The following is a 24,262-nucleotide window of genomic DNA, read 5'->3' as shown; positions in this document are numbered from 1 at the left end:
CNCGGCCTCCCAAAGTGCTAGGATTAAAGGAATGAGCCACTCTGCCCAGCCAATGACATGCATGACCTATCACGCCTGTCCAAGTTGATTCTTAAAAATAAAGATTGATAGACTGCTAGTGAGACTAATAAAGAAAAAAAATCCAAAGAAACACAGTCATAAATGACAAAAGGGACATTACCACCAACTCTACATAAATGTAAAAACCCTCAGACGCTATTACGAACAATTCTATGCACACAAACTAGAAAACCTTGAAGAAATGGATATATTCCTGGAAACATACACCCTCCCAAGATGCAACCAGTAAGAAACTGAATCCCTGAATGAGCCAATAATGAGTTCCAAAATTAAATCAGTCAAAAAAAAAAAAAAAAAAAAAAAAACCTTTAAAAAAAAAAAAAAAAAAAAAAAAAAAAAAAAAAAAAAAAAAAAAAAAGATAGAACATGAGTTTTGGAGTCACATAGACGAGAGTTTTAAATTCTATCACTATTGGGTATTAGCACATCACCATTACTACTTCTTCTTCTTCTTTTTTTTTAATTTGAGACAGAGTCTCACTCTTTTGCCCAGACTGGAGTGCAGTGGTGTGATCTCAGTTCACTATGTTGGCCAGTCTGGTTTTGAACTCCTGACCTCAAATGATCTGCCCGCCTTGGCCTCCCAAAGTGCTGGGATTACAGGCATGAGCCACTGTACCCAGCCACTATTACTTCTTTGAATATGTTTTCTTAGCTGTAAAATGGGTGTTGGAATACATATCTTGGGTTTTTTTTTGTTTTTTTTAGAGATGGGGGGTCTCACTCTGTTGCCCAGGCTAGAGTGCAGTGTCTCATAGCAGCCCTCCCGCCTCCGCCTCCCAAAGTGCTGGGATTGCAGGTGTGAGCCGCTGTTCCCTGCCTACCATGGGGATTTATAACTAAGATAATGTTAACTAAGTTAATTAATGTGACAATTAACTAAGATAATGTTCAAAAGATGTTGGTGGCCGGGCGTGGTGGCTCATGCCTATAATCTTAGCACTTTGGGAGGCCAAGGAGGGAGGACTGCTTGAGACCAGGAGTTTGAGACCAGCCTGGGCAACATAGCAAGACCTCATCACTACAGAAAATACAAAAATTAGCCAGGTATTGTGGTGCATACCTGTGGTCCCAGCTATTTGGGAGGCTGAGGTGGGAAAATCACTTGAGCTTATGAGTTTGAGACTGTAGTGAGCCATAACTGTGTCACTGTACTCCAACCTGGGTGGCAGAGTGAGAACCTGTCTTAAAAGAAAAAAACAAACAAAAAAAAGGTGCTGGCACCTGGGTCTTCCTTAAAGGGAAACTCCTGCCATCTGAGTAGCATGGGGCTTCTGAACTCAGGGCCTAGAATGGTAGTAGAATTTCTTGGAGTTGGGTCCTTTGGTTTTGGAGACCTGTGAAGCAGCCTTCACTGTTTCCTTCCTGTCCGTCTAGCTGTGCCCACCTGGCTGAAGAAGCCCCAAGACAGCCAGCTGGAGGAGGGCAAACCCGGCTACTTGCATTGCCTGACCCAGGCCACACCAAAACCCACAGTTGTCTGGTACAGAAACCAGATGCTCATCTCGGAGGTGAGAAAGAAGAATGTTACTATTGGATGGGCGGGGCCTTCCCTCCACCTGCCCTCTTCTGTGCTCACCTCCATAGCACTCTTTCCCTGGAGGTGGCCTCCAGGGAGAGGTGGATGTGGGTTCAGGCTCTGAGGCCTCTCACCTGTGCTGCAGGACTCACGGTTCGAGGTCTTCAAGAATGGGACCTTGCGCATCAACAACGTGGAGGTGTACGATGGGACATGGTACCGTTGTGTGAGCAGCACCCCAGCTGGCAGCATCGAGGCACAAGCCCGTGTCCAAGTGCTGGGTGAGCCAGCATGTCTTGGGGGAGCACCCTTCCCGGCTAGGCAGGAGAGGAAAGGGGAGGGAGCAGCAGGCCTGGCCACAGCCTCTCCAGCAGCCCCAATTCCTCCTCTTTCCACCCACCCTCTGCTGAAACAGAAAAGCTCAAGTTCACACCACCACCCCAGCCGCAGCAGTGCATGGAGTTTGACAAGGAGGCCACGGTGCCTTGCTCAGCCACAGGCCGAGAGAAGCCCACTATTAAGTGGGAACGGGCAGGTGGGTACAGTGCCGGCATAGGGTGGGGACAGGCAGGGCAGTCCACTGATCAGATGCATACCTGAGGGCCAGCTGGGTGCCCCGCACTGTGCCCAGAAATGTGGAGATTAGACAAGCAATGCAAGGCTGATGTAAGTTGAGTTAGGAAGGAAAACGCCAGATACAGAAGAGGTCAGATTACAGCCTTGGACAACATGGAAGATGACTCAAGGCAACAAGTGATTGGATTGGTCCAGACAATGCTATAAAGTCCTCCCTTCTCCCTTTCCAAAATCGTTTATCTTTTCCAACATAAAAATTACATGGAGGCCGAGCACAGTGGCTCATGCCTGTAATCCCAACACTTTGGGAAGCCGAGGTGGGTGGCTCACTTGAGGCCAGGAGTTTGAGGCCAGCCTCAAACTGGTCTCAAACATGGTGAAACCCCATCTCTACTAAAAATGCAGAAGTTAGCCAGGTGTGGTGGCACAAGCTTGCAATCCCAGCTACTCAGGAGGCTGAAGCAGGAGAATCGCTTGAACCCAGGAGGCAGAGGCTGCAGTGGGCCGAGATCATGCCATTGCACTAGAGTCTGGGTGACAGAGTGAGACTCTGACTCAAAAAAGAAAAAAAAAGAAAAAAGTTAAATGGGCTCCTTTAGAAAATACTGGGAGAGGCTGGGTGTCGGGTGCTCACGCCTGTAATCCCCCAGCAACTGTTGGGAAGCTGAGGTGGTGGATCACCATGAGGTCAGTGAGATCGGAGCAACCGATCCGCGGCTAACCCGTGAAAACGTCGTCTCGCTACTAACGTAATACAAACAGTTGCGGGCTGGATGCGGTGGCTCACGCCTATAATCCAGCACTTTGGGAGGCGAGGTGGCGCGGATCACGAGCGTCAGGAGATCGAAGACTCATCCTGGCAAACCACGGGGCACACCTCGTCTCTATTAAAATCACAAAAATTCGCCGGCGTGTGACTGGCGGCGCCGCCCTGTCAGTCCCGCTCACCTCGGGAAGGCTGAGGCAGCGCCCCTGCGGTCGACCCAGAAGGCGGAGCTTGGTCGGAGTCCGAGATCAACACCACTGCACTCTAGCCTGGCACAGAGCGAGACTCTGTCTCAAAAAAAAAAAAAAAATACAAAAAATTAGCCAGGGGTCGGTGGCACGTGCCTGTCAGTCTCCAGCTGTACTCGGCGGAGCCTGAGGCCAGGGAGAATGTGGTTTTTCGAACCTAGGAGCGTGGCACGGTCTGCAGTGAGCCGAGATGTGTGCCCTGCCACTCCAACCTGGGTGACAGAGCAAGACTCCGACTCCGTCTCAAAAAAAAACAAAACAAGATATTAGTTGGTAGAAAAAATGCACAATCCTGCCATTTATCGTCTTTGGGCATATGTCTTCTTTTTCTTTGTGTATGTTTTTCTTTTTTTACCTAGCAGTTTTATTGTATATATAGTTTCAGTTATTAAATTTACATGATTGGCCAAGTGTGGTAGCTCACACCTGTAATCCTAGCACTTTGGGAGGCTGAGGTGGGAGGATTGCTTGAGCCCAGGAGTTCAAGACCAACCTGGGCAATATAGGGAGACCCTGTCTATACAAATAATTAAAAAATTAGCCAGGCATGGTGGTGCATGCCTGTAGACATGCTTATTGTAGAAGTAGACAATACAGATAACTACGTAGTTTTAAAATATTTTAAAAGTATTTATTTTATAACTGTAATTTTATACCCTTTTTTACTTACCATTGTCAAGCATTTCCCCACATCTTTATACACTCTTCATGAATATTTGTTTTGATGATCTTAATAATATTTCAACCATTGGATTCACTGTAATTTACTTAACTGTTCCTTAAACGTTGGAGATTTGGGTTGTTAACCACCCACCTACCCACCTCCTTTTTTTTCATTACTGCAATAAACATCTTTTTTTTTCTTATTTTTTTTTTTTTTTTGAGACGGAGTCTCGCTCTGTTGCCCAGGCTGGAGTGCAGTGGCCGGATCTCAGCTCACTGCAAGCTCCGCCTCCCGGGTTTCCGCCATTCTCCTGCCTCAGCCTCCCGAGTAGCTGGGACTACAGGCACCTGGCACCTCGCCCGGCTAGTTTTTTTGTATTTTTTTAGTAGAGACAGGGTTTCACCATGTTAACCAGGATGGTCTCGATCTCCTGACCTCGTGATCCGCCTGTCTCGGCCTCCCAAGGTGCTGGGATTACAGGCTTGAGCCACCGCGCCCAGCCTGCAATAAACATCTTTAAGCCAAAGTTTTTTTCTGGATTTAGGTTTATTTCCTTTGGGAAAGATTCCCAGAATTGGAATAATTACGCATGAAAGAGGGTATGAACATTTTTATAGCCCTTTTTGTGAGTTGCCAAATTGTTTTTTAAAAGGTTGGACCAATTTTGACATTTCCACCTAGAGTGAGAGAGTAGAGTTGTAGATTTTGAGGAGGAAGTAGGCTCCCTCTGCTCAGGTCTGGGGGAACTTTCTGGGAGAGGTGAGGCTCAAAATGGATCCACAGCCTGGGATGGCAAAGAGTGGGAATGGGCTCTAGGAGGGAGAAGTGACAGGCAGCGGGGTAGGAACAGAGCCAATCTGGGCCCAGAGTCCGGTTTGGCAGAAGTGAAATGTCACACAGGGCAACAGGAGGAAGAGGTGAGACTGAAGAATTGGAAGAGGGGTAAATAACGGGGGGCTTCTAACACCTGGCTGAGGAGTTTGGACTTTGCCTGTGGGTGGTCAGGAGCGATGGTGTGTTTTGGAGTCGAGGTGAGGGACTGAAGGCATTGTCAGCCATCTGTGTAACCCTGATCCTTTCCATAATTTCCCTTTGTTACTCCTGCAGATGGGAGCAGCCTCCCAGAGTGGGTGACAGACAACGCTGGGACCCTGCATTTTGCCCGGGTGACTCGAGATGACGCTGGCAACTACACTTGCATTGCCTCCAATGGGCCGCAGGGCCAGATTCGTGCCCATGTCCAGCTCACTGTGGCAGGTGTGACCGTGGCAGGGCCCTTGGGCTGGGAGGGCCCTTTGGGGTAGCACCATGTACCCTGCCAGCCCCTTGGCTCACCCCTCCCTGCCCCTCGCTGGTCTCTTTCCTTCCAGTTTTTATCACCTTCAAAGTAGAGCCAGAGCGCACGACTGTGTACCAGGGCCACACAGCCCTGCTGCAGTGTGAGGCCCAGGGGGACCCTAAGCCACTGATTCAGTGGAAGGGCAAGGACCGCATCCTGGACCCCACCAAGCTGGGACCCAGGTAGGGCCGCCTCCCTCCCATACCCGTCCCTCCTCTCCTGCAGTGCCCACTCCCTGCGAGCTGGCCAGCGCTGTGGCTTCTCCCCTGGCAGGATGCACATCTTCCAGAATGGCTCCCTGGTGATCCACGACGTGGCCCCTGAGGACTCAGGCCGCTACACCTGCATTGCAGGCAACAGCTGCAACATCAAGCACACGGAGGCCCCCCTCTATGTCGTGGGTATGGGCTGGGGAGGGGTGTCCTGCACAGGAAGTGGTGGACCCAGACATTTGTCACCTTGTACTCAGTCAGCCCCTGTGTACAGAACATGACACAGAAGCCATTTTTGTGGCAGAGGAGGGGATTTGGCTGTCTCACCATGCCACTGCACAGTCTTAGAGTCCTTGCTCAGAGCCGGGCTGTCATTTATTTAACATCCCATGGTCGGTGGGTGTGTGTGTGTGTTGCAGGGGAGGGTGTTCTCTTCCTACAATGCTGCCTCCCAGGTTCCTGCAGCAGCCACACATATCTCTGGGTGGCTGGGGAGGAAGACCAGGTCAGAATGCAGTAGGACAAGGTTCTTTTCTCCAGGAGGCCCAGAGAGAATGATGGGTCCAGTGAAAGGCCCTGCACTTAACTCTGTGCCCCTGGGAGACTTATTTCTCCTCTGGGGACTTGTTTCTGCATCCACAGGTGAAGGTGGTTTAAATGAGAAGCTCTCAAACTTTCTTGGTTTGGCAGCAGTTATTTTTCTAGACAAAGTATAATGTGAAAGTTTAAATGGATGAAAATGAAGTGAGGAGGCCCCTTGGTGGGAGCCACTGGGGTGTGTGTGGCAGTGGGGGGATCCTGCATGGTCTCTCTCCCTTCATTCCCCCAATGCCTCTTGAGACCCCTCGGTGGGGGCCATTGAAAGGTCCCTAGACCAGCAGATCCCTTCTACAGATCTGTTCATTGAAAAACCTGCTCTGTGCCAGGCAGTGCCTGGAATTCTAAACCTGAAGCTCCCAAATGTTGTTCTCTGGGGCCTGGCTCACATTATCAAGTCCCTTGGGAAGCTTTTTTTTTTTTTTTTTTTTTTGAGACGGAGTCTCGCTCTGTTGCCCAGGCTGAAGTGAAGTGCAGTGGCATGATCTCAGCTCAATGCAAGCTCCGCCTCTCAGGTTCACGCCATTCTCCTGTCTCAGTCTCCCGAGTAGCTGGGACTACAGGCGCCCGCCACCACGCCCGGCTAATTTTTTGTATTTTTTAGTAGAGATGGGGTTTCACTGTGTTAGCCAGGATGGTCTCGATCTCCTGACCTCGTGATCCCCCTGCCTCGGCCTCCCAAAGTGCTGAGATTACAGGCTTGAGCCACCGCGCCCGGCCGGGAAGCTTCTTAACAAATAGCGTGGGTTTGTGGTGGCTCCCTGACAGGTGTGCATTATCTATGTCGCCTGCCTTGACTTGCGATGCACAACCAGCTTGGGAACCCCTGGCCTCATCTCCTTCAGAGTCTTCCTTTGACCTCAGTGGGTCATGAGGACCTGCTGGCCCTTGTTAAAGCCAGTGAAGGTGGTGACCCTCCCAGGCCATCTGTTAAGTTGTCCTGTTGATGGGGTTGGGAGGAGTTAGTGGAGAAGCAGGGCTTGTTTTGCTTAGCAGCGCCTGCCCAGACCCATCTGTGTGTCTCTCAGACAAGCCTGTGCCGGAGGAGTCGGAGGGCCCTGGCAGCCCTCCCCCCTACAAGATGATCCAGACCATTGGGCTGTCGGTGGGTGCCGCTGTGGCCTACATCATCGCCGTGCTGGGTCTCATGTTCTACTGCAAGAAGCGCTGCAAAGCCAAGCGGCTGCAGAAGCAGCCCGAGGGCGAGGAGCCAGAGATGGAATGTCTCAACGGTGAGAGGCCCTGGAGGGGGAAGTGGTACCCGTGTGTAGGAGCTGAGCGCCCTCCCGCGGCCACGGAGGGGAGAGCGCCAGCCCTCAGGAAACCTAGCCGCTGTTGCTGGATCGTGGAGGTGGGGCTGCCACACCCCTAGTGGGAAGCCTGGAGTTGGCTGATTCCCAGGGCCTCGGCTTCTGAGCAACCTGGCTTGAGACTTCTTCATTGGAGCCCCTGGGACCAGCTTCCTGTGATTCCCTGCTGTTTCCTCCTCCCAGCAGGAAACCACAGATATCATTAGTATACGTATACATGTTGCTGTTGCACGTCTTGTTTCCCCCCATGAGTCTAAGAGTTCCCCCAAGGGCAGTCTTTCCGTTTACTTCCCTTCTCCTATCCCCACTTCCCTGGACTGGGAGCTCCCTGAGGTCATTACTGGGTCTCTCCTATCAGCTCAGGTGTTCAGGAGCAGGGGTTGGGTCTCCATTATTGTGATTTTCCCTTTGTGCCTGTTGAGGACTTTGCCCAGTAGGAGGCCCCATGAAAGCAACAATCCTTATGTGTAGCTATAGTGTTCAGGGACCAGTGATTCAGATTAGATGTCTGCAGTTGGTTCCATCTCAGAGGTTGTAATCAGCTGCATCACTAAGGGGTCATACCCTAGGGGATGCCCATACCTCCCCCACCCAGCCCCAGCCCCATAATTTTATCATTTGGGCTTGCCCCTTCATGTGGAGTACCGTAATTGGACCCAAGTTGGCAAGAGTGGAAGACTAGGGGACGGAACAGAAATCCCCGTGGTGGCCAGAGTGTCAGGTCTCATCGTGACGCTCCTGTCCTCCTTCTTCCCAGGCGGGCCTTTGCAAAATGGGCAGCCCTCAGCAGAGATCCAAGAGGAAGTGGCCTTGACCAGCTTGGGCTCCGGCCCCGCAGCCACCAACAAACGCCACAGCACAAGTGATAAGATGCACTTCCCACGGTCCAGCCTGCAGCCCATCACCACGCTGGGTATGTCGCCTTGACTACAGCTGCCCCTGCCTAACTGCAAGTCACCAGCTGTGTCTTGAGGCTGGGTACAGGCTAGTTTTCCGAAGTCCCTGAAACCTGGAATGTTAGAGGTAGACGGAAGTGTAGATAGAGATCTGGCCCAGTGTGGCCCCAGAGCCTGTTATTCACTGCCTTTCGTACAGATTTTGTCATTCCTGTGTACTACCTGTAGTATTATTTACTTGATGTTTTATTTAAATTGACTCTTTAAAAAAACAGACAACAACAGAAAAGCTAAGTTACCTTTGTTGTAGGAAAAAATATGAGAAATCATGGGTTTGTTGTAGTTAAATTTTTCCTTAGCATACATTAAGGCATGTTTACCATGAGCCACCAAAAATTCTCATGCGAATCACCCTTTGGAAAATGCTGAATATTAGTCCAACCCTTTTATTTTGCTGCTGGAGACACTGAAGCCTTCGGAGGGAGGGGGTCACAGCAGAACCGGGTCTCCCGCCCAGCCCAGGTGGGTGAGTCCCCACTGTAGTAGAGGCTAGGCCCCTCCCCCAGGTCAGGAGCTGCCTCTGCCTGGGTGAAGGTGGTTGGCTGACTCAGACTGTACCCACAGGAAAGAGTGAGTTTGGGGAGGTGTTCCTGGCAAAGGCTCAGGGCTTGGAGGAGGGAGTGGCGGAGACGCTGGTACTTGTGAAGAGCCTGCAGAGCAAGGACGAGCAGCAGCAGCTGGACTTCCGGAGGGAGTTGGAGATGTTTGGGAAGCTGAACCACGCCAACGTGGTGCGGCTCCTGGGGCTCTGCCGGGAGGCTGAGCCCCATTACATGGTGCTGGAATATGTGGACCTGGTATGCTGTTGGCAGGGGACGCGGGGGTCTCGGGTAGGGAGGGCAGTGTCCTACAAAGGTGGGAGTCGGGCTGGAGCACTGTGAAAACCTTGTCTTGTGCGGTCTCAGCCGAGACCTCGCCTGCCTGCTGTTACACCTTGCCCACCTTGCGATGCTCAGCTTCTGCCTTCCCTGCTCTTGGATGCCTGCATTCCCTTTATCAGCACCCAGTCTGTCCATCTGTATCTCGGGGGAGGGGTTGGTCCTAAATTCTTCTGGGACTTCTCACTGTCACACTGCAGGGATGCCTTCCAGGTCATCTTCTCTGACTCCTGTTTTCTTTGGTTTGTTATTTTTTCCTCCCCAAAAGCTTGTCCCCACTTGAGAATAAATATATCAGAACCCACTTTCCTTCCCTCCTTCCTAGCACCACTTGTGACATGAGTGTTACCCCAGCCACCAGCCTTCTCCTCTCCACTCAGGGCATCGTTCCCAGAGCTGCCCCTTCCTCTTCATTCCCCAGCTGGTCCTGGCCCTCGCCCCATGGTCCTCAAACTGCTGCTTGTCAAATCCCTAGCTCTGGGGCAAAAGCAGGCAGGAGTCCTATCAATCTTTCCATTAACAAGTACTTATGCATCTGGGCACAGTAGTTCACACTTGTAATCCCAGCACTTTGGGAAGCTGAGGCAGGGGGATCACTTGAGACCAGGAGTCCGAGACCAGCCTGGTCAAGACTCTGTCTCTACAAAAAGTTAAAAACAAACAAACAAGTACTTATGAATACTTTATGTATGTTTCTGCTGCTGGTGTTCTCCTCTCTTTGTTTCTATGCAATTGTAAAGCTCTAGAGGACAGGGGTTTCCTCTCCGGAATATTTGAAGACAGAGGGTAGGGGACTGTTTTCCTCTTGGCTCACTGAAGATAGGGGCTCTGCTGCCCCACCTGTCTGGAGGTTCCCCTTGGGGTAAAAATGCCAATTCTCCTCTCTTTCTGACTGAGAGAGCCTCTAGGAGGCGTCTCCTATATATTTTTAAAGTTCTGTACTCCCAGTGAACTTTCCCCAGGAAAGGGGCCCAGGATAGCTTAGGCCTTCTCACTGCCTCCCCAGGCAGGAATTCTTCGAGCACCTGCTTTGTCTGAGGCTTTACAGCCAATGGCTCTGCACTGACCTGAGCGTGATGCCTGGCTTTTCCCTTAGGGAGACCTCAAGCAGTTCCTGAGGATTTCCAAGAGCAAGGATGAAAAATTGAAGTCACAGCCCCTCAGCACCAAGCAGAAGGTGAGGACGGAGTGAGGGAGGGAGGGAGAGGGTGCCCAGGGAGCAACAGAGGCACCATTTATTGAGGGCTCTCTATGGGCCAGGCCCTATGGTAAGAACTTCACATGTGTTACCGTAATTATCATGGTAGTCCTCTGAAATATATACTACTATCCCCATTTTGTGGATGAAGACGTTGAGGCTTATGAGGTTGTATGACCTGTCCCAGGTCATGTATCCTGGAAGTGGCTTTGCATTGCCATGCTGGCTTCACGGAGAAGAGCTACCCTCGGACCTTGCCCCTGGGAAGGAGCTTGCATTGGAGCAGGATGCCTGCCCATCTGCAGTGAGCTCTGAGCTGGAGAAGCAGCAAGCAGTCTGAGTGCAGGGGCCTGCGGGGCTAGGTGTGGGCCTGAGCTTGTTTCTTCAGCTCTGAGTGGAGAAGACTCTTCTGTGAATGGGCTGCCTGCCTGGGTTTCCCCCTCTGTGGTTTGCATCTTGCCCTCTCCCTTGGGTTGTAGCTGCCCAGGCTTTCCTTCTAGTTTTCCTCCTGCCTTCTGTGCAGAGATTGTTCTGGGCACAGAGCCCTGGCTGGGGCCCCTGTGGTGGAGCAGACCTCGGTTGAAATAGTGAAGAAGGGAAAACTTGCCTGCTACCCCCTGCCGCCTCAGTCCGTACCTTTCCAATGCCCGGGGCTTGCTGTGGCCCAGCCCCTTCTTCTTTCCCTCAGGTTCTTCTTGTTCACAGCCGCCTCCTCTCCCCTCTGAAATGGATCTACTTCCTTCCATGTGACTGGGGAGTCTGCTTCCAAGCTGGCAGTGAAGTGACCTCATAAACCAAATCAGAGCTCGGGGCAGGGTAGGCAGAAGGCTCTGCCCTTTCTCCCAGGGGACCATTCCTTGCCTGCTAAGCTGTCCCAGGTCACCAACTCTAGAGGCAAAACAGAAAGGCATGGCTGGCAGATGAGTCAGGTGAATGGGACCCTGGCTGCCCCCAGTCTCTCTGGGGAAGCAGCTCTGTGCCCTTCAGGCTGGCCCCCTCTTATTACATGCGAATTTACTAAGACCCAGACAGGACAAGTGACCTGGCCTCCTGACACCACACCCCTACTTCCATCCCCATGAAGCTGCAGGAACTGTGTATAGTGGCTATAGAGGAGAAGCCACAGGATGGGACTTGCTACACCAGCTAAGTGAGATTTCAGGACTAAAGAGCTCACAAATTAGGACACTCACAGAGCCAGTGAATCCTCACAGAGCCAGGTGTGGCCCCAAGGGCCCTTGGGAATGCAAAATTAAAACAGGCATCAGCTAGGTGCGGTGGGAGGCTAAGGCAGGAGGATTGCTTCAGCTCAGGAGTTTGAGACCAACCTGGGCAACATAGCAAGACCCTGTCTCTACAACAAATAAAAAGTTAACCGGGCACAGGGGCGTGCTTGTAGTCCCAGCTACTTGCGAGGCTGAGGAGGAAGAATTACTGGAGCCCAGGAGGTTGAGGCTGCGGTGAGCCATGATTGCAGCACTGCACTCCAGCCTGGGCAACAGAGCACGATCCTATCTCAAAGAAGAAAAAAAAAATGGACAGGCATCTTGCCCTTGGGGCACTTATGATCTAGCAGAGAGATTAGGTACATGAGTATGACCTGTGCCTTACAGACTTGAGGTAAAACAGAAAGCAAGTGGGAGGCATTAAGAGATGTTGAAGACACCCATGTCCTTCAGGTGGACAGATGGTTGTGGTTAACAAAGAAGTTTTCCTAGTAGAGAAAACCATTTAAGTTTAGTTTGCAAGGACAGGAAGTAGTTGAATGGCAGGAAGGGGATGGCTTCAGGAGTCAGGGGAGTCAAGGTGGGATTCTCTGGCTGGGTTGAGACATAGGCTTACAGGAAGTCAGTTACCTTTCTCATGTGATCTAAGGCACTCTATTTGACTGCAAATCATCACCATCTTTGCTAAACATCTTTTTCACACTTTTTTTTTGTCATAGTGTCTTCAATATGATGGGGAGCTTTAATAAGTTGGGTTCTACACTCTCCAAGGACAATACTCTGCATTACATAGACAGGATGCTTTAAAAAAAAAAAAAAAAAAAAGGCACAGTGGCTCACGCCTGTAATCCCAGCACTTTGGGAGGCCGAGGCAGGTGGATCATGAGGTCAGGAGTTCAAGACCAGCCTGGCCAACATGGTGAAACTCCATCTCTACTAAAAATACAAAAATTAGCCAGGCATGGTGGCAGGTGCCTGTAATCTGAGCTACTTGGGAGGCTGAGACAGGAGAATCACTTGAACCCGGGAGGCGAAGGTTGCAGTGAGCCAAGATCGTGCCATTGCACTCTAGCCTGGGAGACAAGAGCGAGACTTTGTCTCAAAAAAAAAGAAAAATGCAGGCCAGGCATGGTGGCTCATACGTGTAATCCCAGCACTTCGGGAGGCCGAGGCGGGCAGATCACTCGAGGCCAGGAGTTCGAGACCAGCCTGGTCAACATGGGAAACCCCGTCCCTACTAAAAGTACAAAAAGTACCTGTGCATGGTGTCACATGCATGTAATTCCAGCTACTCGGGAGGCTGAAGCAGGAGAATAGCTTGAGCCTGGGTGGCGGAGGTTGCAGTGAGCTGAGATCTTGCCACTGTACTCCAGCCTGGGCAACAGGAATCAAGCCCTGTCTCAAAAAAAAAAAAAAAAAAAAAAAAAGTAGATTTCTGGACCATGACTCAGAAGGAGGGAATTAGAGTATTTAAGAGTGAGGTCTGAAGACCTGAATTTTTCAAACAAGCTCTCCAGCTGATTCCTAAGCTCATTAAAGTTCAAGGAGCCCTGGTGGAGACTAGTAGCTTTGAAATGCTTTTTGATTATAATCCCTTTTAGGAAATGCATTTTAAGATGGTACGGTAGTATATGCCTGTAATCCCAGCTACTTGGAAGGCTGAGGCCGGAGGATCCCTTGGGCCCAGGAGTTTGAGGCCAGCCTGAGTGACATAGCAAGACCTACATCACTTAACAATAACAAAAAAGGAACACATTTTACTCATGATCTAGTATGCAGGCTCATGTAACTAAAATTAAACTTTCACAACATTGTGTTTGATGTGCTTGATGTTTTCTTTTTTTTCTTTTCTTTTCTTTTTTTTTTTTTTTGAGACAGAGTCTTGCTCTGTTGCCCAGGCTGGAGTGCAGTGGTGAGATCTCGGCTCACTGCACGCTCTGCCTCCCGGGTTTATGCCATTCTCCTGCCTCAGCCTCCTGAGTAGCTGGGACTACAGGTGCCTGCCACCACGCCCGGCTTTTTGTTTTTTAATAGAGACGGGATTTCACCATGTTAGCCAGGATGGTCTCGATCTCCTGACCTCGTGGTCCGCCCACCTCGGCCTCCCAAAGTGCTGGGATTACAGGCGTGAGCCACCGCGCCCGGCCAACACTTGATGTTTTCTATCCTGTCCTCTTTCTATTTATTTTTATTTTTTTTTGTAGAGATGGGGGTCTTGCCGTGTTGCCCAGGCTGGTCTTGAACTCCTGGGTTCAAGTAATCCTCCTGCCTCAGCCACCCAAAGTGCTGGGATTGCACGCATGAGCCACTGTGCCCGGCCTGTTTTCTATCCTTTTTTTTTTTTCCCCCAATCCACTAAACTGGTTTCGAGACCCATGTAGGTCTCGATCAGCAGTTTGAAAAGCACTGCTTTTGGGTATTCCATGAAAATGAAAATTCTTGGGGAAGATGAACTAAAACTTGTAGGTACTTTATTGTGCTAATTATGTAGTGAGCTGCCCTGTCACTTTATACTCCTAGGACCTAGAACGGAAGGGGAAAAACTTAAGTATTCTAGGGAGGTGGAGTGGTAGGCAGGGTGTTCCCTGGCCAGCTGAAGTTGGAACCAAAGTGCCATATTGGGTGTGAGTGGGCTGAGGGGGGCCTCAGGAGGATTTTAAGAGAGCAGTGAGGTAGTGATAGAAATCAAAGACATGGTCCTGGGTGTTGGCATAATGGTAGGTAATGCCGTCTAGAGTAGCTGATAAGATGATGTCAGAGAGCTGTAATTTGTAATTGCTCCACGGATCACCTGTGAATTAATGACGCAATGAAAAGCAGGATCAGCTTAGCACACCTGGTGGACCATGCTTTATGCAGTCAGATGCCATGGCAGGAAATAGAAGGCCTCTTGTGAGAAGATCTCAGTAGCATCACAGTGGGTTAGCCAGAACATGGGCAAACCCCTGGGGTGTTAAAATTGGAAAGGAAGGGGTGGGTCTGATCCTTACCAAAGAATGGGTCTTTTATAACAGTATTTGAGAATTAATCCAGTGGCTATCTGATGGCATCTTGCCCAGCGTTAAGGAAACACCTAATTGGCTTGAGTCTAACAGAATTCTCTTTTACTGCCCTTGCTTAGCCAGTATTTCCGGAAGCACCACCTCTCTGGAAAGATAGCAAGTCAGTTACCATGCCAAGTCCACCCTCTTCTGTTTACCTTGACTAGCAGCAGATTGTTTAGCTTGTGAGCCAGATCAGAGAGAGCAGGCTGAGGGGACTCACAAGTCTGATGAAGGCACGTTACCAAAACCTTTGCCTGCCACTTACAGAGAATCAAGCAAGGTTGGACAATGCCCTGGGATTTTGAAACCTGAAGTGGAGTTGTCTCTGTTCATGATGGCTGCTGAAGCGGCCCGGCCCCTTTACCACCAGTGCACGTGGGGCATTCTGAGGACGGTGCTCCAGGGGTTATTTTAGGGATGTAGACTCAGCTTTTTTTTTGAGACGTAGTCTTGCTCTGTCACCCAGCCTGGGGTGCAGTGGCACAATCTCGGCTCACTGCAGCCTCCGCCTCCCAAGTTCAAGCAATTCTCCTGCCTCAGCCTCCTGAGTAGCTGGGACTACAGAAGCCCACTACCACACCGGACTAATTTTTGTATTTTTAGTAGAGACAGGGTTTCACTATAATGGCCAGGCTGATCTTGAACTCCTGACCTTGTGATTCACCCACCTTGGCCTCCCAGAGTGCTGGGATTACAGGTGTGAGCCACTGCACCCGGCCAGACTCTGCTTTTCATGGAGACCCCAGTGTACTTCCCAGAGAGGCCCAGTAATCCTGGCAGGCCATCCACCCTCCGTCTTCTTCTTTTTTTTTTTTTTTTTTTTTAAGACAGAATCTTGCTCTGTTGCCCAGGCTGGAGTGCAATGGCGCGATCTTGGCTCACTGCAAGCTCCACCTCCTGGGTTCACGCCATTCTCCTGCCTCAGCCTCCCGAGTAGCTGGGACTACAGGTGCCCACCACCACACCCAGCTAATTTTTTTGTATTTTTAGTAGAGATGGGGTTCCACTGTGTTAGCAAAGATGGTCTCAATCTCCCGTCCTTGTGATCCGCCTGCCTAGGCCTCCCGAAGTGCTGGGATTACAGGGGTGAGCCACCGTGCCCAGCACCCCCCCTTTTTTTTTTTTGAGGCAGAGTCTCCCTCTGTCGCCCAGGTTGAAGTGCAGTGGCGTGATCTCAGCTCACTGCAAGCTCCACCTCCCGGGTTCACGCCATTCTCCTGCCTCAGCCTCTTGAGTAGCTGGGACTACAGGCACCCACCACCACGCCCAGCTAGCTTTTTGTATTTTTTTTCTTTTTTTAGTAGGGACGGGGTTTCACCATGTTAGCCAGGATGGTCTCGATCTCCTGACCTTATGATCTGCCCACCTCGGCCTCCCAAAGTGCTGGGATTACAGAGAGCCACTGCTCCCAGACCACCCGCCCTCTTCTTTTAACTTCCTCACTGGTTACACGTTTAGTTGAAAGCTATCCTGAGATTTTGTGTCTTCACTGTTGATAAAGAAATTCACCAAAAGTAGCCAGGCACAGTGGCTCAGGCCTATAATCCCAGCACTTTAGGAGGCCGAGGTAGGCAGATCATTTAAGGTCAGTTGGAGACCAGCCTGACCAACATGGTGAAACCCTGTCTCTACTAAAAATACAAAAATTAGCCGGGCATGGTGGCACGTGCCTGTAGTCCTGCTGCTTGGGAGGCTGAGGCACAAGAATTGCTTGAACTTGAGAGGCGGCAGTTGCAGTGAACTGAGACTGTGCCACTACACTCCCGCCTGGGCGACAGAGTGAGACTCCGTCTGGATGAGGATTTTCCCAACTCTAATTACGTCATTCATTTAGCACCTCTGCATTAATGCGCTGCCTGTTAGAGCCTCAGGCAGCACTGATCAGGACGATGATGGGAATGTACCATATCTGTGCTGGTCAGTACAGTTGTCACTAGCTTCATATAGCAACTGTACACTTGGAATTTGGCTAGAGCAGCAGAAGAACTGAATTTTTTTTGTTTGTTTTGTTTTGTTTTGTTTTGTTTATTTTTTAGAGACAGTCTTATCCTGTCGGCCAGGTTGGAGTGCAGTGGCAGGACCTCGGCTTACTGCAGCCTCCACCTCCCAGGTTCAAATGATTCTCCTGCCTTCGGCCCCCTGAGTAGCTGGGATTACAGGTGCGTGCCACCATACCTGGCTATTTTTTGTAATTTTAGTAGAGATGGGGTTTCACCACGTTGGCCAGGCTGGTCTCGAACTCCTGACCTCAAGTGATCCACCTGCCTTGGCCTCCCAAAGTGCTGGGATTACGGGCGTGAGCCACCACACCCGGCTTGAATTTATTTAATTTTATTTAATTTTATTTATTTATTTATTTTGAGATGGAGTCTCGCTCTGTTGCCCAGGCTGGAGTGCAGTGGCGCAATATCGGCTCACTGCAAGCTCCGCCTTCCGCGTTCATGCTATTCTCCTGCCTCAGCCTCCTGAGTAGCTGGGACTACAGGCGCCCGCCACCACGCCCAGATAATTTTTTTGTATTTTTAGTAGAGATGGGGTTTCACCATATGTTAGGCAAGATGGTCTCAATCTCCTGACCTCATGATCCACCCCTCTTGGCCTCCCAAAGTGCTGGGATTACAGGCGTGAGCCACTGACTCGGCCTGTATTTTATTTTTTAAGACAGGGTCTCATTCCATCACCGAGGCTGGAATGCAGTTGTGCAGTCATGGCTCACTGCCGCCTCGACCTCAGGGGCCCAAGTGATCCTCTCACTTCAGCCTCCCGAGTAGCTGAGACTACAGGCACCCACCACCACACCTGTCTAATTTTTAAATTTTTTGTGGAGATGGGGTCTCACTATGTTGTCCAGGCTTGTCTCAAACTCCTAGGCTTAATCAATCCTCCCACATCAGCTTCTCAAACCGCTGGAATTACAGGCCAGCATGAGCTATTACACCAACCAGAATTGAATTGTAAACGTTACTGAGTTTTAATTAACTTAAAGCCAGGTGCAATGCCTCATACCTGTAATCCCAGCACTTTGGGAGGCCAAGGGGGAAGGATTGCTTGGGCCGGGAGTCTGAGACCAGCCTAGGCAACAAAGTGAGACTGTCTCTAAAAAATAAAAATAGGCTGGGCATGGTGGCTGATGCCTGTAATCCAGCACTTTGGGAGGCCGAGGCAGGGGGATCACTTAAGGGCAGTTCAAGGCCAGCCTGGCCAAAATGGTGAAACCCCGTCTCTACTAAAAATAAAAATATTAGCTGTGCATGGTAGTGGGTACCTGTAATTCCAGGAGGATCACTGGAACCCGGGAGGTGGAGGTTGCAGTGAGCCTAGATAGTGCCACTGCACTCCAGCCTGAGTGACAGAGTGAGACTCAGTCTCTGAATAAATAAATAAACAAATAAAATTAGCCAGGCATGGTGGTGTATGCCAATAGTTCCAGCTACTATGGAGGCTGAGGTGGGAGGATCACTTGAGCCTGGGAGGTTGAAGATGCAGTGAACTGTGATTGCACCACTGCACTCCAGCCTAGGCAGTAGACACCCTGTCTCTCAAAACACAAAAACAAAAAAGTTTTAAATAAATTTAAATAGCCATGTGGGGATAGTGGCTACTGCATAGGACCGCACAGATTTAGACTTTTTTTTTTTTTTGAGACAGAGTCTCGCTGTGTCGCCCAGGCTGGAGTACAGTGGCCGGATCTCAGCTCACTGCAGCTCCACCTCCCGGGTTTACGCCATTCTTCTGCCTCAGCCTCCCGAGTAGCTGGGACTACAGGCGCCCACCACCTCGCCTGGCTAATTTTTTTTTTATTTTTTAGTAGAGACGGGGTTTCACCGGGTTAGCCAGGATGGTCTCGATCTCCTGACCTCGTGATCCGCCCGTCTCGGCCTCCCAAAGTGCTGGGATTACAGGCTTGAGCCACCGCGCCGGGTGACTTTTTTTTTTTTTAACTTTAAAGCTTTGTTTTAAAACTTTTGATTGGAACCTACATTAGCAAAAGTACATTTTGCATCACCACCCAGTACACACATATGTATATATTTTTATTTTTTATTTTATTTATTTTATTTTTTTAAGATGGAGTCTTGCTCTTTTGCCCAGGCTGGAGTGCAGTGGTGCAATCTCGGTTCACTGCAACCTCTGCTTCCTGGGTTCAAGCAATTCTCCTGCTTCAGCCTCCTGAGTAGCTGGGATTACAGGCGCCCGCCACCATGCCAAGGTAATTTTGTATTTTAGTAGAGATGGGGTTTCACCATGTTGGTCAGGCTGGTCTCGAACTCCTGACCTCGTGATCCACCCACCTCGGCCTCCCAAAGTGCTGGGATTACAGACGTGAGCCACCGTGCCCAGCCCTATATTTTTAAGATGAAAACATTTCATGAATGATGTTCTTATTGTGATGCACTCTATTTTCTATTCCCTTTTTTTTTTCTTTAATGGTGGCTAAGATTCCCTAATTTGGTTTCATGACATACAGATTGTGACCATAGTTAGCAAACCACCAGTGGAGGCAGTGGGGCCCACAGGAATGTCACTGGCCAGTGCCCAAGAAAACCGAGAGGAGATGTCTTTGGAGTGTCCCCTCATAGCATTTGGGCTTGGGACCTCTGCTGGCCTTCTTGTGACCTCTGGGAGCCAGGCAGGAAAAGCTGCTCTGAGCTAGCCAGGGATGCTGAAGGGCCAGCTCAGTAGCCAGCAGTCCCACCTCTGTGCCAACTGGTGGGCAGACAGTCCATCAGCAGTGATGTGACCCAGAGAGGTGGCTGCAGTGGTAGGGAAGTGCCAGGCTTTGGCACTAGCCTCGCCATGGGCCCCTCGAAGAAGCCAAGGCTGAGCCCTGCCTCACAGAGCACATGTGGGGAGAGGCAGCCGGCCTTGTGTGCCCACAAGGCCGGTGCCCACCAAATGGCCCTTCCCCTTCTCTGTGAATGGGTGGTTTCTTATTTGCACTAAGTGACCTGGCTGCAGCCCCCCATCAAGAGCTCTGCTTCGGCCAGCCCTGTTATATTCCACCAGCACCCACTGTATATGGCACGTAGTAGATACTCAATTTTTTTTAAAAAAGAGATAGGATCTCAGTGTTGCCCAGGCTGGCTTTGAACTCCTGGGCTCAAGCAATTCTCCCACCTCACTCTCTTGAGTAGCTGGGACTGCAGGTGCCTGGCTTCAATTTATATTTGTCAGTGCATTCATATATACTTTTGAAATGTTAATGTGGCCGGGCGCGGTGGCTCACGCCTGTAATCCCAGCGCTTTGGGAGGCCGAGGTGGGTGTATCACGAGGTTAGGAGTTCAAGAGCAGCCTGGCCAACATGGTGAAACCTCATTTCTACTAGAAAAAATACAAAAATTAGCTGGGCGTGGTAGTACGTGCCTGTAATCCAAGCTACTCAAGAAGCTGAGGCAGGAGAATCGCTTGAACCTGGGACGGAGAGGGTGCAGTGAGCCAAGATCACACCACTGCACTCCAGCCTGGCAATAGAGCAACACTCCATCAAAAAAAAAAAAAAAAAAAGTTATTGTAGTTTAGTTAACGTTTCATGTATAGTGTATAATATATTCACATTGGCTCAAAATTCAACAAAGAGTATTAGTTAATGAAAAATCTCCCCAACTCTCTTACACTTTGGAAAAGAGTTGGGCATTATTTTGCATAGCTAGAGATACTCATATTCTAGACTTCCTCTTAGGTCTCTTAGAGAAACTCATACATCTGTACACTTATAAAAGTGTTCATAATAGCACTGTTCTGAATAGCCCCAAACTGGAAACAACCCATTGGCATTAGAATTAAAGTCTGAGGCTGGGTGCGGTGGCTCACGCCTGGAATCCCAGCACTTTGGGAGGCTGAGGCAGCCTGGATCACCCAAGATCAGGAGTTCGAGACCAGCCTGACCAACATGGTGAAACCTTGTCTCTACTAAAAATACAAAAATTAGCTGAGTGTCGTGGTGGGCACCTGTAATCCCAGCTGCTTGGAAGGCTGAGGCATGAGAGTCACTGGAACCTGGGAGGCGGAGGTTCCAGTGAGCTGAGATCATGCCACTGCACTCCAGCCTGGGCGACAGAGTGAGAACCTGTCTCAAAAAAAAAAAAAAAAAACAGCAGGGCATGGTGATGGACACCTGTAGTCCTAGCTACTTGGAACGCTGAGGTTGGAGGATTGCTTGAGCCCAGGAGTTTAGAGGCTACAGTGAGCTGTGATCGTGTCACTGCACTCTAGCCTGGGTGACAAGCGAGACCCCGTCACTTGAAAATAAAAAATATCAGCTATGATTTCTGCCTGCTCATTTTTTACTGGACAGATCGTTGCTATGTGTGTGTCCCTAGGACCATGTAGCACTCACTTCATCTGGCACTTGCTGTGTGTTAGCATGGTGTCAGACACTTTAATTTGCTTAATTCAGTCTTCTAACAACCCAGGAAGGTAGGTAGGTTATTATCCCCATTTTACAGAGAAGGAAGATGCGGCTATTGTGTTTCTGGGCTTCCTCCGCAGAACACCAATAGCGTTGAAACCCTACCAAGGGTTGTGTTGAGGGTGGTCAGCTTGATGCCTAGTCCTGGGCTGCTCTAACAGGCCCCTTTATCTCTCCAGGTGGCCCTGTGCACCCAGGTAGCCCTGGGCATGGAGCACCTGTCCAACAACCGCTTTGTGCATAAGGACTTGGCTGCACGTAACTGCCTGGTCAGCGCCCAGAGACAAGTGAAGGTGTCTGCTCTGGGCCTCAGCAAGGATGTGTACAACAGGTAGAAGGGCATGCGTGGGGTGGGGGCTCCCCATTCTTTCCCAGAGGGTGAGGGGCAGAGGACAGATAGTTTGGGGTGGTGGTGGGAAAGGGTTTAGTCCCTGCTTAGTCCAAAGCTGGAGGGCCTGGGATAGGAAAGAGCTTTCTCATCCTTTTTCCAAGGGTGCAGCAGGGTGTCCCACCCAGTGCACTCCCTTGGTGGTTGTAAAATATCTCTAGTGATTAAATAAATAAATAAATAAATAAATAAATATTTTTTAAAAAATAGGCAAATATGATAAGGATTTATATGGCTCCCTCTGTAACTTCCTGAATTCAGTCATTATTATTTCGAAGTCTGAGACTTATGCCTCAGCCCCCCTGCCAGAGCTTGCTCTAGACAGCCTATGTGGGCTCTGCAGCACTGCTGGGAACATCCCTCTGGTTCCAGGTCACCCCCATTTGTCTGATTATAGCTGTAGTGAGGATTGGTTTATCACTAATAAAGCTCTTTCCATTTAACGGTTTTTAGTTTTAAATTTTACAACCAATATAGAAAGTATGTATGACTATTAACTTTTCTGTTAACATTTAGGCAAAGTTTGATTCTTAATGGAATTTTTTAACCATCAAACCCCATGTGGTTACCTCCAGATTTTGTCTAGTGTACTCCTATGCTCAGCATACATGTGACCAATTTCTTGGTGTCTGTATGTAGAAGGGCTGGGCCCTGGCTTGGGGATGAGTTCCAGATGGGGGGATGAGGCTGCAGTGCCAGGCCACGCTCCCCACCCCACCTCACCCCTGGGTTGCTTCTCTCCTGCAGTGAGTACTACCACTTCCGCCAGGCCTGGGTGCCGCTGCGCTGGATGTCCCCTGAGGCCATCCTGGAGGGTGACTTCTCTACCAAGTCTGATGTCTGGGCCTTCGGTGTGCTGATGTGGGAAGTGTTTACACATGGAGAGATGCCCCATGGTGGGCAGGCAGATGATGAAGTGCTGGCAGGTAGGCAGCCACACTGCTAGGGGATGATTCCAGATGGGCCCCAGATGGAGCCTGCTCAGGGCCCCAGGGTCGGTTCCGCCTACCTCCCCTCTCAGGGCTGCTACTGAACAGGCACACAGATATGACCACTCTGGTTGTTAAAATACTGCAATACTTTTTTTTTTTTTTGAAACAGAGTGTTGCCGTGTCGCCCAGGCTAGAGTGCAGTGGCGTGATCTCCACTCACTGAAACTTCCACCTCCTGGGTTCAAGCAATTTTCCTGCCCCAGACTCCCTAGTAGCTGGGATTACAGGCACGCGCCTCCATGCCCAGCTAATTTTTGTATTTTTAGTAGAGACGGGTGCTTCACCATGTTGGTCACGCTGGTCTCAAACTCCTGACCTCGTGGTCCACCCGCCTCGACCTCCCAAAGTGCTGGGATTACAGGCGTGAGCCATCATACCTGGCCAGAAATACTGCAATACTTCTATATTGTTGGTAGATAGCCTTTGCCCCCAGTGCCCACTCCAGCCACTCTGATGCCTGTCCGCCGACCCACTTCAGCTCCTGTGCGTGGACCCCGTCTTACCAGCCGGAGTGAGCGGGGCCAAGGGAGTCATCTTTTTCCGTTGCGAGTACCCACCTACTACTGGCCAGCATTGCCTCAGAGGCATCCTTGGGTGGCTGCTTGTATGAACTGCAAGCTCCACAAAGTGTTGAACAAGTTGTTGAATGTTTTGTCCAACGCTTCACCTACTGTCTTCCCTATAGATTTGCAGGCTGGGAAGGCTAGACTTCCTCAGCCTGAGGGCTGCCCTTCCAAGCTCTATCGGCTGATGCAGCGCTGCTGGGCCCTCAGCCCCAAGGACCGGCCCTCCTTCAGCGAGATTGCCAGCACCCTGGGAGACAGCCCTGTGGACAGCAAGCCGTGAGGAGGGAGCCCGGCGGGCTGTGCCTCAGGATGGCGTGGGCAGGGGAGGGCATCTCTAAAGGGGAGCTCACAGCATGATGGGCAAGATCCCTGTCCTCCTGGGCCCTGAGGCTCCTGCCCTAGTGCAACAGGCATTGCTGAGGTCTGAGCAGGGCCTGGCCTTTCCTCCTCTTCCTCACCCTTATCCTTTGGGAGGCTGACTTGGACCCAAACTGGGCAACTAGGGCTTTGAGCTGGGCAGTTTTCCCTGCCACCTCTTCCCCTATCAGGGACAGTGTGGGTGCCACAGGTAACCCCAATTTCTGGCCTTCAACTACTCCCCTTGACCAGGTCCAACTCTGCCACTCATCTGCCAACTTTGCCTGGGGAGGGCTAGGCTTGGGATGAGCTGGGTTTGGGGGGAGTTCCTTAATATTCTCAAGTTCTGGGCACACAGGGTTAATGAGTCTCTTGGCCCACGGGTCCCACTGTGGGCTTGTGCACACCGACCCAGACCCATGTCTTCCCCACCCTTCTCTCCTTTCCTCATCCTAAGTGCCTGGCAGATGAAGGAGTTTTCAGGAGCTTTTGACACTATATAACCCGCCCTTTTTGTATGCACCACGGGCGGCTTTTATATGTAATTGCAGCGTGGGGTGGGTGGGCATGGGAGGTAGGGTGGGCCCTGGCGGAGATGAGGAGGATGGGCCACCCTTACCCCACACTTTTATTGTTGTTGTTTTTTGTTTGTTTTGGTTTTGTTTTTTTGTTTTGTTTTGTTTTACACTCGCTGCTCTCAATAAAGAAGCCTTTTTTACAACCTGTTTCTGAGATTCATTTTCTGCTCTTGCTCGTGAAGATGTTCCTTCTTCCCCCACTGATCAGAAAGGGCCGTGTGGGGGCCGGGTGCGGTGGCTCATGCCTGTAATCCCAGCACTTTGGGAGGCTGAGGCTAGTGGATCACCTGACGTCAGGAGTTCGAGACCAGCCTGCCCAAAAAGGCGAAACCCCTATCTCTACTGAAAATACAAAAA

The 24,262-nt window shown here is 50.4% G+C and overlaps 1 protein-coding gene across 3 annotated transcripts in view; it reads left to right on the top strand.

The window, feature by feature from the left end:
- The window catches only part of PTK7 (protein tyrosine kinase 7 (inactive)), an 84,947-nt gene extending 60,899 nt beyond the window's left edge, over positions 1-24,048 (top strand). For 2 of the 3 annotated variants that reach the window (XM_017878187.1, XM_017878188.1), the window contains exons 8-20: positions 1,459-1,592; positions 1,746-1,881; positions 2,016-2,135; positions 4,962-5,111; positions 5,225-5,375; positions 5,467-5,594; positions 7,031-7,234; positions 8,070-8,225; positions 8,833-9,065; positions 10,243-10,323; positions 21,204-21,355; positions 22,160-22,338; positions 23,090-24,048. In XM_017878187.1, coding sequence (XP_017733676.1) covers positions 1,459-1,592; positions 1,746-1,881; positions 2,016-2,135; positions 4,962-5,111; positions 5,225-5,375; positions 5,467-5,594; positions 7,031-7,234; positions 8,070-8,225; positions 8,833-9,065; positions 10,243-10,323; positions 21,204-21,355; positions 22,160-22,338; positions 23,090-23,250 — 1,985 coding nt within the window. In that variant the 3' untranslated portion in view covers positions 23,251-24,048. Of the gene's footprint in view, positions 1-1,458; positions 1,593-1,745; positions 1,882-2,015; positions 2,136-4,961; positions 5,112-5,224; positions 5,376-5,466; positions 5,595-7,030; positions 7,235-8,069; positions 8,226-8,832; positions 9,066-10,242; positions 10,324-10,531; positions 11,161-21,203; positions 21,356-22,159; positions 22,339-23,089 lie in introns of those variants that run through there. The other variant, XR_001886740.1, reaches the window with a different exon arrangement.
- The last annotated feature ends 214 nt before the right edge of the window (positions 24,049-24,262 follow it).

This window comes from Rhinopithecus bieti, unplaced genomic scaffold (assembly GCF_001698545.2).
Source record: "Rhinopithecus bieti isolate Rb0 unplaced genomic scaffold, ASM169854v2 scaffold_9981, whole genome shotgun sequence".
NCBI classification, from domain to species: domain Eukaryota; kingdom Metazoa; phylum Chordata; class Mammalia; order Primates; family Cercopithecidae; genus Rhinopithecus; species Rhinopithecus bieti.
This window is presented reverse-complemented; position numbering and strand designations above follow the sequence as displayed.